This window comes from Vigna radiata, unplaced genomic scaffold, assembly GCF_000741045.1.
Source record: "Vigna radiata var. radiata cultivar VC1973A unplaced genomic scaffold, Vradiata_ver6 scaffold_7, whole genome shotgun sequence".
NCBI classification, from domain to species: Eukaryota; Viridiplantae; Streptophyta; class Magnoliopsida; order Fabales; family Fabaceae; genus Vigna; species Vigna radiata.
In genome coordinates, this window is record NW_014543262.1 from 2,320,034 (window position 1) to 2,331,898 (window position 11,865).

Consider the following 11,865-nt stretch of genomic DNA (forward strand, 5'->3'; position numbering starts at 1 on the left):
CTTAAAGATAATTCTCATGCACTCTATAATCTTTTAAAATTATTCTCGTATCATCAAAGATTTTATCTCTTAAGAAATATAAAAATATCCATATTATATATCAGTATGCACCTTATTTCCTACTTAGTCTTTCTTTAACTGCCAAATCTTTCCTATAATAACATTTTCCATAATAAATACATTCCCAATATTCTCCTTAATAATTCTCTAAATGATAACCTCTTTATAACATATTTCATGTACAAATCCATCACCAATGAAATCTGTTATGCCTGGCCTAATGATTTAGTTGTCTTCGCCCAATGAAATCGAATAATCTAATCCATCTAGTCCTTCTATTGTTATGGTTGTCTAATACTTATATAGTCTACTGCCCAGTTACCAAGGTTGTCTACTCCATTCATAGAAGTCATCTAGTGCTCACATTTTCGTCAGTAGTCGTCTACTCTAGCTTACACCTAACATTTACTACCCACAACATTTATTGTGTTCTATATTTATATTTATATAACATACATTTCAGGGGTCTTACAATATCAACAAAGAAAATGGTATTCAAGAGAAAAACATGCTGACATTTCTAGTTTGTGTAATGCCAGAAGAATAGGGGGCATATTGTGCCGAAACAGTGTATTTGAATGACACCATGAAGTTTATGTACATAGGCTAATTACATTAATTACACAAAAATGAAAGATACTCAATTTCCTCCAGATCAAATACTATATATCCCTATAGAATGTTTATAAAATAAATGTTGAGTATTTATATAACAAAGTCAAAGGGAAACTTACTGAAACAACAGCAAGCTGCTGAGCATTAAAACCAGCCCTTCGCAACCTTCATAGAAAACAGTAATAAATTCAACAAAAATACTTCAAAACTAACTTTACATAGAAGTGGCAGAATTGTAGTTTGAAAAAGTTGCTACTAATAAAGAATGCTTAAGTAATTAAAGATTGACAATAGAGAAAAAGCAACAAACCCATATAAATGAAGGAACGAGTTTTCTGTCAGCAGGTCCTTCTCATATAACTGCATGCAGATATCATAACTGCGCTTGTAAACCTGTAAGTGAATGGAATTCTGGTTAAAAGGCTGAAAGACAAGATTCATTAAGCCAGCCATTCTTTAGTGTTGTTCTGCGTTTTGATTAAAGATCTATGTTGTTAATAAGTTATTAAATATCGAAAGAATACTACTATAATTAGCACTAATTAGGGGACAGATTGATTGCAAAATCAGCTATTGGTACAGAAAAAGATATTTGACAGAGAATCAACGAGAGCTAGCATCTGTTAGTGTTGTAATTAGAGAAAATATCTTCTTAATTAAAGAATATATCTATAGAATCTTCCTAATTAAAGAAAGTAGATGTGTAATCTTTTAGATTATTTTATTTCCCTATTTTAGAAGATTAGATTGTTACAAATAGAGCAAAGGAGAATGTAATTGATATGATTGAGAATAATAAAATCATTCTTATTTTCAACTGTAAGCCAACTCATCATGAACCAAAGGGCAAAGCTAGTGGGCAAGCTGTTGATAAAAATCTCCTGTATTTGAAATTCACACTATGGAGAGGCCTCTTATTCAAAAAGGGTGGGAATTTGACGATGAAAGCCTTACACAGATGTTGACTATGCAGTCATCATCAACTTCCGGCTATTGCATGTTTTTGGGAGAGACTCTTGTCACATGGAAAAGAAAGAAAGCAAGATGCAAAGGACTGTCCAATTTTTCAGATGATGAGTGCCAAGTGTATTTGAGACTTAAATATGAAAAAATTCAACCATCAAGTAGAATCTTCTTCGGCACTAACTGTTTTTCAACATGGATACTTGACTTAGGTGCCCCTGGTCATATTTCTGGTAATAGATCTTCATTCTCATTTATCTATTTTCCAAAAATTCTCATGGATTCAATCTTAATTTGCTTGTACTTTCCAATTGTCCTTACAATTTAGTCTCTTTAAATAAAATTGCTCTTTAAATTGTTTTGTAACATTTGATGCTAATTCCTTTCTCATAGAAGAACATGTCACGGGTCGTCTAAATAGCAAAGGAACATAGAGAAAGACGAAATACAGAAAAGGGTCGTCTAAATAGCAAAGGAACATAGAGAAAGACGAAATACAGAAAAGTGAGAGAAAGACAAAGACGGGAACCAAATCATTAAGAATTGATGATAACATGTTAGGATAGCATTCCCCCAAAAGCACCAAGTAATTTCAATAAGATGTTTCATTTTGTGTTTGGGTACTCCATTTTGTTCAGTAGTATGAGGACACAAAGTTTGATGAAGAATGGTGAGAAAAAAATTAACAAGCATTGTAACTATGTAAAATATGAATGAATATATCAACTTGAGTTTTTTATTTCATTAGAAAAAGTGTCAAATATACAAAACAATTTTGATCAATTCTTCATTAACCAAATCCAACTGCACCCAAAGTAGTCATCTATTAGGAACCCAATATTGAAAAGAGAAAGAAGAGTAATATTGAGAACACTCTCTCCTCCAAGGGTTTCCCCTTCACAAAGAGCTAAAGCTCAATCTACAAAATTTATCATCCTCTCCCCCAAGGAACTGATTGGTCTAATTATATAGACCAACTCCCAACTAACAGCACTGCCACCGCTTATTTTTCCATCCCACACAAGGTCCCAATGGATAGTCTACATCCCCAAGAAAATGGTGAAACTCCTACTTCAGATTCTTCTCCCTCGTCACCTCCTCCTACACCTTTTGGTATAAATGATTCAGTATGGCCTATTGCCTTCAGAAAAGGTACTCTTTTCACTCGAAACCCTCATCCCATTTATATTTTTCGTAGCTATCATCGATTGTCACCCTCCTATTTTTCTCTTTTATCCTCAATGTCTTTTGTAGTTATACCTAAGAATGTGAAAGAAACACTTGATCATCCTGGATGACGACAAGCTATGATTGCAGAAATGCACGCTCTTGACCAAAGTAATACTTGGGAGCGGGTGCCGCTTCCCCCGGGCAAAAAGGTGATTGGTTGCCTATGAGTATATGTAGTTAAAGTCGACCTTAATGGTGAAATTGATCGGCTCAAAGCCCAACTTGTTGCAAAAGGTTACACTCAGGTTTATGCTCTTGATTATTGTGACACTTTCTCTCTTGTAGTCAAGATGACTACTTGTTAGGTTCCTAATTCAAGAACCTATGGTAACGCACACTAATTACACCAGAAACTTCTGTATAACTCTCGTTGTATTATCCACAAACACGAATACAATGCCTGGATACAGCTAGAGAGCTTAACCTCCCCCCTACAGGAGTCACGCGTCCTATACAGCTCACAAAACAACTAACTGCTTCTTTATTCAATTATTCACCCTTATATACTACCCATCCCGCCTTTCCTAACTGTTATCGCAGTTAGGCTAACTAACTTCTAATTACTTCTCTTTCTCCTCTCATATACACGTAACTTCCTAACATTACCCTCCCCTTCTTCAGCAACCTTGCCCTCAAGGTTGAAATTAAAATCAGGATACTAATCTTGGATAGTCAACACATCTTCCCACGTAGCTCCTTCGCTGCCACCTTCCTGCCACTGAACCAGGATCTGTGGTATTTGCTCATTCCCTTGCTGTCGTTGCCTCTTCCCCAACACTCCCACTGGCCAATATGTAGGCCCCTCTGCTTGTAGCTCAGCTGGCAGGTCCTTCTCAACCTTCTTTGTTCCCACCACCTTTTTAAGTTGTGACACATGAAAGACTGCATGTATACGTGCATTTTCTGGCAGCTGTAGTCGGAATGCAACTGGGCCCACCTGCTGTAGCACCTGGAAAGGGCCAAAGTATCGAGCTGCTAGTTTAGGATGTAAACGAACTAGTATAGATGCTTGCTTATGAGGTCTAATTTTAAGATAGACCCAGTCCCCCACATGTCCACATCTCTTCTCTTCTTATTCGCTTGGCTCACCATTAAATCCTGAGCACGACTTAGGTGAAATTTCAGTTGTCTCAAAGCCTCGTCCCTTGTCATGAGATCTTGTGCGACTGCCTCTACCACTGACTCCCCCGGTACAAATCTGTTCAAGGACGGAGGAGCTTTGCCATAGACCGTTTCAAACGGCGTGCATCTCGCAGCTCCCTGGTAGCTGGTGTTGTACCAGTACTCAGCCCACGGTAACACTGCATGCCAGTTCTTGGGCTGCTCTGAGCAAAAACATCTCAGACATCCCTCCAAAATCCGATTAATTACCTCTGTCTGTCTATTCGTGGTCGGGTGGTAAGCAATACTCATATTGAGTTGTGTCCCTTGCATTCTAAAAAGCTCCCTCCAAAACGTACTCAAGAACAAAGGATCTCGATCACTCACAATTGAGACAGGAACCCCATGTAGCCTGACAACCTCTCGGATAAATACCTCCGCCACCGTTTTGGCCGAATAAGGATGTCTAAGTGCCATAAAGTGTGCGTATTTGCTCAGCCTATCCACCACAACCAATATAGCATCATAACCTTGTGATTTAGGTAGCTTTACAATAAAATCCATGGTGATCTCCTCCCATACTGTTTGCGGTATCGGTAGAGGTTGCAACAAACCTTAGGGAGAAGCTGCCATATATTTGTGCTGCTGACAAATTATGCATCCTGCCACAAAATTGGTGACAGCTTTCTTCATACCCTTCCAATAAAGCGATTGGGCTATCCTCCTATATGTTCTAAATACCCCAGAATGTCCTCCAGTATTCGTCACGTGAAACTCAGCCAATAATTTGGGAATCCAGGTAGATGTTTCGGATATTACAAGCCTGCCCTTGTAGTGCAGTCGGTCATTTTCTAGAGTATACGTCGCATGGCATTCGGGATCCCTTTTAATGTCAGCTATTATCTTTTTCAAAGTCTCATCTCTTTCCACCTCCTTTAATACCTCCTGAAAATCCTGCCAATAGGACCTGGACATCACCCGTAACTCTGCCTCCTCCATTTCTCCTTCTTCCTTCCTTGATAAAGCATCGGCCACTGTATTGGAACTCCCCTTCTTATACATGATTTCAAAATCATAGCCCATCAACTTGGCTATCCAGTTTTGTTGGCTGTATGTAGTAATCCTTTGCTCCAACAGATATTTTAAACTACGTTGATCAGTATGCACCACAAACTTTCTCCCTAGTAGATAAGGTCGCCAGTGTTGGATGGCCAACACCAACGCCATTAACTCTTTTTCGTATACCGATTTGGTCATGGAAGTCTCGGATAGTGCTTTGCTAAAAAACGCAATGGGTTTTTTTCTTTGAGTGAGTACAGCTCCTATTCCCCCTCCTGAAGCATCACATTCAACGTGGAACTCCTGATTAAAATCATGCAAAGTTAAAATTGGTGCTGTAGTGACCGCCTTCTTCAGTTCTGCCATGGCGTGACTGGCTTGCTCGGACCATAAAAATTTGCCTTTCTTCAACAACTCCGTCAAAGGCTTAGCTATTTTTCCATATCCCCTCACAAACCTCCTATAATACCCCGTTAAACCCAGGAATCCCCTTAATGCTTTCAGAGTCTTCGGTTCTTCCCATTCTACCACGGCCTTAACTTTGTCCCCATCCATTTCAACTCCTGCTTCTGAAATTTCATGCCCCAAGTACGCTATCTTCTTTTTCCCAAACTCACATTTCTTTTTATTAGCTATCCAATCACTTCCTTCTAATACTTCCAACACCAGATTTACATGTTCAAGGTGCTCCTCCCAGCTGGCACTGTAAACTAAAATATCATCGAAGAAGACCAATACAAATTTTCGTAAGTACCTTTGTAACAGTTCATTCATCGCATTCTGGAACGTTGACGGTGCATTTGTGAGACCGAAGGGCATCACGAGGAACTCGTAGTGGCCTTGGTGAGTCCTAAATGTTGTTTTGTGTATGTCCTCTTTCCCCATTCTGATCTGGTGATAGCCGCTTTTAAGGTCGATCTTCGAAAAATATGCAGCCCCTCTCAACTCGTCCAGGAGCTCTTCGATGACAGGGATGGGAAATTTGTTCGGAATAGTCACCCGGTTTAACGCCCGATAGTCCACGCCAAAACGCCAGCTTTTATCTTTCTTCTGTACTAGTATCACCGGACTGGAATATGGACTCGAACTGGGCCGTATTATTCCCGCTCGCAGCATGTCAGCCACTTGCCTCTCGATCTCGTCTTTTAACAGATGTGGGTAACAATAGGGACGAACATTCACTGGGTTTTCTCCTTCTTTTAATGGTATCCAGTGCACCAAGTCTCGAGTCGGTGGTAACCCCTGCACTTCTCGAAAAACACGGTAGTGCTTCTGCAGAAGCGTCCCCATCTCTGCCCTCTGTGCTTCTGTCAAATCCACCTCTTCTTCCCGGTCCAGCTCACTCTCCACTCGGCCCAACTCCCAAATAATAAGCCATGACTCAGCATTTGTCATTTTCAACAAAGCGTGTGGCTCCACCAACTGTCGGGTTAGAGCAGGATCTCCTTGTATCACCACCCTTTTACCCCTCGTGCAATACCCCATGGTCATTGCCCTCCAATTTAACACTACTTCACCCAATTTTTCTAACCATTCCACCCCCAATATAGCATCGACTCCGCCTAACTCAAAGAGATGAAACTTCTCTTCAACCTCCGCCTCTCCCAGAACAACGACGACTCTCTCACAGCAACCCCTCGTTATCTTTCTCTGTCCATCCCCCAGACTTACAGTATACGGGACCGTATCTGTAATGGTTAGTTCCAATTCCTCCGCCAACTTCCGACTAATAAAATTGTGGCTGGCCCCACTATCAATGAGGACCAACACCTCCCGGTCTCCGATCTTCCCCTTCACCTTCATTGTTCGAGGTTGAGTTAAACCCCCCGCTGAACATGCAGATAATTCCATCGGTTTAACTTCTTGATCAGTTTCATCATCGCCGGCGTCCTCCTCATCCTCCGCCAATAACAACACTCTCAAGCTCCTTTCGGAACAACGATGGCCCGGTGCAAAAGGACCTCCACATTGAAAAAAACGTCCTTCTTCTCTCCTCTTCAGATACTCGGGGTAAGGCAAGTTGCGCACCGCTCGCGCTCTGTTATCCCCACCTCCAAAGGTACTTCCCCTCCCATTACCTGTTGTCGTCCCCCATTCTCGCCTGTTCGCGCCACTAATCTCCGTCCCCCCCGGCCGATTCACCGATGATCGATCGACATCGCCTCGAACGACCGCTGACGAAACCCGCATACTCGTGGTGTTCGGCCTAAAGCCATTCCACACCCCTCCCCGCGCTTTGACCATTGCATCCTCCACGTCCCGCGCAATTCTCACCGCCACCATGAATTCTTGGGGGTCTTGGATACGAACCTGTCCCTTAACGTTCTCTCGTAAACCCGCGAGAAAAAACCCCAATACTAACTCTTCCGCCAATCCATGGGTTTGGCCCAGCAAGATTTCGAAATTTCTAACGTATTCCTCCACCGTTCCCTCCTGTCGTAGCGTCGCATCTGTTCGAACACGGTTCCTCTAAAACCTCCTCCAAACCGATTCAACAATGCCAACTTCAAACCAGTCCACGAACGATCAATTGCTTTATCTTTCCAAACCTTAAACCAATAACTCACACTACCTTCCATGCTAATGTAGGCAAGTTCCACCTTGTCCTCCTCCGCTACCTTCTGGATGTCGAAGAAACGTTCTGCCCGATTAATCCAACTGTGCGGCTCCATTCCCTCAAACGCCGGTAGGTCCACCCGTTTCCGCCAATTCTGTTGGAAGCTACCTTGATCACGTTTCTCTTGATTATCATTCACTGAATTACTGCTTCCGTCAGACCCTCCATCTTGATTGTTCACTCCTCCTCCCATGAGTCGCATCATCTGCTGCATATCCCGTCGTATCGCAGCGGTTTCCGCCTTAATCCCTTCTACAGTAATTTCAAGGGTCTCCACCCTTCCGTCCATTTTGCTCTCCATCTCCGTCAACCCCTCTCTTGATCCGGTAGGTCGGACCAAATGTTAGGTTCCTAATTCGGGAACCAAAGGTAACGCAAACTAAACACACCAGAAACTTCTGTATAACTCTCGTTGTATTATCCACAAACACAATGCCTGGATACAGCTAGAGAGCTTAACCTCCCCCTACAGGAGTCACGCCTCCTGTACAGCTCACAAAAAAAATAACTGCCTCTTTATTCAATTATTCACCCTTTTATACTACCCATCCCGCCTTTCCTACTGTTATCGCAGTTAGGCTAACTAACTTCTAATTATTCTCTTTTTCCTCTCATATACACGTAACTTCCTAACATCATTTGTTATGTAACTTTGTTCTTTCTCAAACGTAAGTTTAAAGACTCAAAACCCAATTGATGAGCATTAAGAGATCTAGATAACCCTGCATCATTACAAGTCAGTCTGAATCTTTCTAAATCCTTTTAAGTTTCCAGTCCAATTTTAATTGATTCCTATTTCTGCACAAATACAGTGTGTGAATCTTGCTAGTCCACAAACTTTTTACTTTAGCAGCTAATGGTTTTGTGATTCCATACCGATAAGATGATTGTTCAATTTTCTCATGCTAATGGATCAATGAAATGAACATCCTTCATGGATTATGGCATGACTCCTTTAAGTACATAAACTATGACTCCTTTAAGGATTGAGATTTGTTCACAATACACAAGTTTTTGAATTCTGTTACAAAGATTAAAAAAATATATATGATCTAATTCCATCCAGAACCTGACAAAATCAAGGGAAAATCTTGACAGTCAGTTTATGAAAGCCATGTAAAATCTTGAAATGAAAATGGAAATTCTTTTGTGGGAGTGTACTGGAAATTGAGTTCCCATATATTTTCCAGTTTTTTTCTTATATTTATGGAGAACTATCGAGATATAACAGCACGAAAGATGGAGGTTTCAACAGAGGTCAACTTGACCAGTCGAAAACTTCTGACAATATTCAAATGAAAGTTTCTCCACACTTGCTAACCAGATATGTTATATATCTTGGTTAAACCTTTGTATTTGAAAATTTCAAAACTCTTAGATTCACCGACTTCTGCAAAGAAAAAAGAAAGAAGAATTGAATGAATAATCTTACAGTGGATTTATCAATTTACAAGATAAGGAAAATGCACTCATTAAAACTTGCCTTCAATAAGTTTTTCATCTCAATTGTCGAAATACTACTGCAGGGTAACTTGCATATGGCAAGTTCCTTTGGCTGAAAATCAGATGGTAAACAATTTGACGGATATCTCCACCATTCTATCACTCTCAAATTATCTGGGAGATATTCTGGACCTTTGGAAAAACTACCATGTCTAATAATAAGTGTTTTGAGGTTTTGCATATTCTGGAAGGCCTTTCCATCCCATTCTACTTTTTCTTCTTGATCAAATATGGAGAAATCCAGACATATGATTTCAATTTTACTAGTTCCCTGTTAATGCAAAAGGCATGAACCAACCACAGTACAAGAATGTGTAAGACTTTAGTACACATATTTAGGGAGAAATACTACAAAAGAAATAAACAACTATGATGTGAAAATATGATATTCAAAAACCATAAATCAAACCAATCATGAATTTAACTCACCCTGTTGTTTTCTAAAAGTTGTCTTACATCTTCGAGTAACCATAATCTCGTACGCTCACCTGGCCCTNTCAATGATTCCTGTCGGACAATATCTTTACCCATGTCCTCAATCATGTCATGCAATGTAACTCTGTCATAACAAGGTTTTGTACCATGACTAAGCTTAACTAAAGATTTCTCAACCAATGAGTCAATGTAACACTTCATGTTCTGACCATAATGAGCTTGAAGTATATCTTCGACCTCTGCCAATTCATATCCTTTGTAGCAACAAGCAAGGTCAAGGAAAACACTCCTTTCTTTTTCCTCCAAAGAATCAAAGCTTGCTTTAAGTACTGTTTCGACCGGATTACTTGGACATTTTTCTAATTGATGAATGACAGATTTCCATTCTTCTACACTTTTTCCACACAAGTTGGAACCTATTACTTCCAAAGCTAATGGAATGCCATCAGAAAAAGTTACTGCAAGATTCAAGAGCTCCTCATACCTTGGATCAAAGTCATGATTTTTAAAAGCTTTCCATTTAAGCAATACAAGAGCATCCTTGTTATTTAATTTCTTCACCTCATAAGTTATTTGAACATCATGGGAGGCAAGGAGCTGTTCATCTCGTGTTGTGATTATGACTCTGCTGCCACGACCAAACCAATCAGCTCTTCCAACAACTGCCTGCAATTGCTCCTGCCTGTCAACATCGTCTAGAATCAAGAGAACCTTCTTTTTCTGGAGCCTGCGTTGTATCATTAAAATTCCTTGTTCCACACTAGTTAACTTGATGTCCTTCTCTCCAAGTAAATTCTCNAGAATGGTGCTTTGGAGGTATTGTAACCCGTGCTTGTTTGATTTTTCTCTCACATTTTCAATAAAACATGAAGCATCAAACCTTTCAGAAATCAAATTATTATAAACTTCTTGAGCCAGTGTCGATTTTCCAACCCCACCAGTTCCATGAATCCCGATCATGTGGGCACCACCATCACATCCAACATCCAAAAGTTTCATTACCTCTTGCACTTGTGACTCTAGTCCAATTGGATAATGAGCATGATTAATCTTCTTGGAGACCCACTCCACAATCTTCCCAATAAACTCATATTCATAACCAGCCCTGTTTGAAAAAAGGTCTAGTTAGTTTAAAGTTAAATCCTTGTAGAAGTCAAGGTTGATAAAAAATTATTTTTCCTTCTAATTTTAACACGAAATCATAAATCCAAGTGAAACGTAATCTCATTTGCAAATAGAAGAGTGGCAGGGTGGGGTACCCATGGTCGATATGAAAGAAAAACAAGTTAGCTACTTGATGAAGAGCCATCTTCCATTTCAACAACTTTTCCATGTTATGTTTGAGCCTCTCCTCATGCTTAGTCAAGGCTTCTCCAAACCTGCCTTTCTGCAATTGCACCTGAGTGGGATCCACATAATAAAAGACTGGTAAGACCAGCAGTCTTTCTCTATTAAGGCAGTCAAGAATGGTTGCAAGTTCATCTAAGCACCAAGTGGAAGAAGCATAGTTTATAGAAAGCACAGTGATAGCAATCCTGGACTCTTCAATTGCTTTCACAGTTGTTGGTGTAATTTCCTCTCCTGTCTGATGGTTTTCATCATCAATGAAAGTGTGGATTCCACTGTCATTAAGAGCTTTGTAGAGATGGCCTGTAAAACCATAGAGTGTGTCTATGCCTATGAAGCTGAGGAACACATCGTAGCAGAATGCATCTGAACGTGACTCCAGTCCAACAGGGTCATTTTTATTTATAGCAGATTCCCATTCTTCTTCAAAACAACGGAAAGCAAGAAGCATAAGTTACAACATGATTCAATTTCTAATCTTAAAGGAACCGACAAAAGATCTAGAAGAGAGATATGAGTTCCAAATATAGTCAAGTCAATAAACTAGTTTGTTTAAAATCTCTTTCTTTAATCTCCGAAACTCTCTAGTCATATTCAGGTTGTGTCAAATCATGTAGCTTGTAATGATTGAAACGGAAACAAAATTATAAATCATCACTTAATAACCACATCATCTCGTTAACAAAAAAATTATTATGTATTGAATAGACTACAAAAATTTATTAAAGTTTCTCAATTTTATGAGAGACTTAAAACATGATTCAGTCTTAATATTATTATAACACGGATTTGTAGACAAATGTAAACTTTGTGAGTTTTAGTATATTTAAGATGTGAATTAGGTACATATTTTTTTACTCATAAAAGTTTAATATAATTTTGTTATTATTATAATAAGTAATTTAGAAATTAGAAAAACAACTCTTTATATAAAA

At 39.5% G+C, this 11,865-nt stretch overlaps 2 protein-coding genes across 2 annotated transcripts in view; both read right to left on the bottom strand.

Annotated features, from left to right (window-relative positions):
• The window catches only part of LOC106753901 (protein RRP6-like 2), a 51,513-nt gene that overhangs the window by 7,412 nt on the left and 32,236 nt on the right, over positions 1-11,865 (bottom strand). Inside the window, exons 8-9 of the mRNA XM_014635777.2 lie at positions 986-1,068; positions 795-840 (exon numbers count right to left, since the gene is read on the bottom strand). Coding sequence (XP_014491263.1) covers positions 795-840; positions 986-1,068 — 129 coding nt within the window. The remainder of the gene's footprint in view (positions 1-794; positions 841-985; positions 1,069-11,865) is intronic.
• On the bottom strand, positions 8,602-11,662 carry LOC111241076 (TMV resistance protein N-like). The gene is made up of 4 exons (XM_022777627.1): positions 10,843-11,662; positions 9,578-10,688; positions 9,129-9,419; positions 8,602-9,035 (listed from the first exon to the last, which is right to left on the bottom strand). Exons 1-4 carry the CDS (start codon positions 11,379-11,381, stop codon positions 8,988-8,990), a joined length of 1,989 nt encoding a protein of 662 aa, XP_022633348.1. The 5' UTR covers positions 11,382-11,662; the 3' UTR covers positions 8,602-8,987.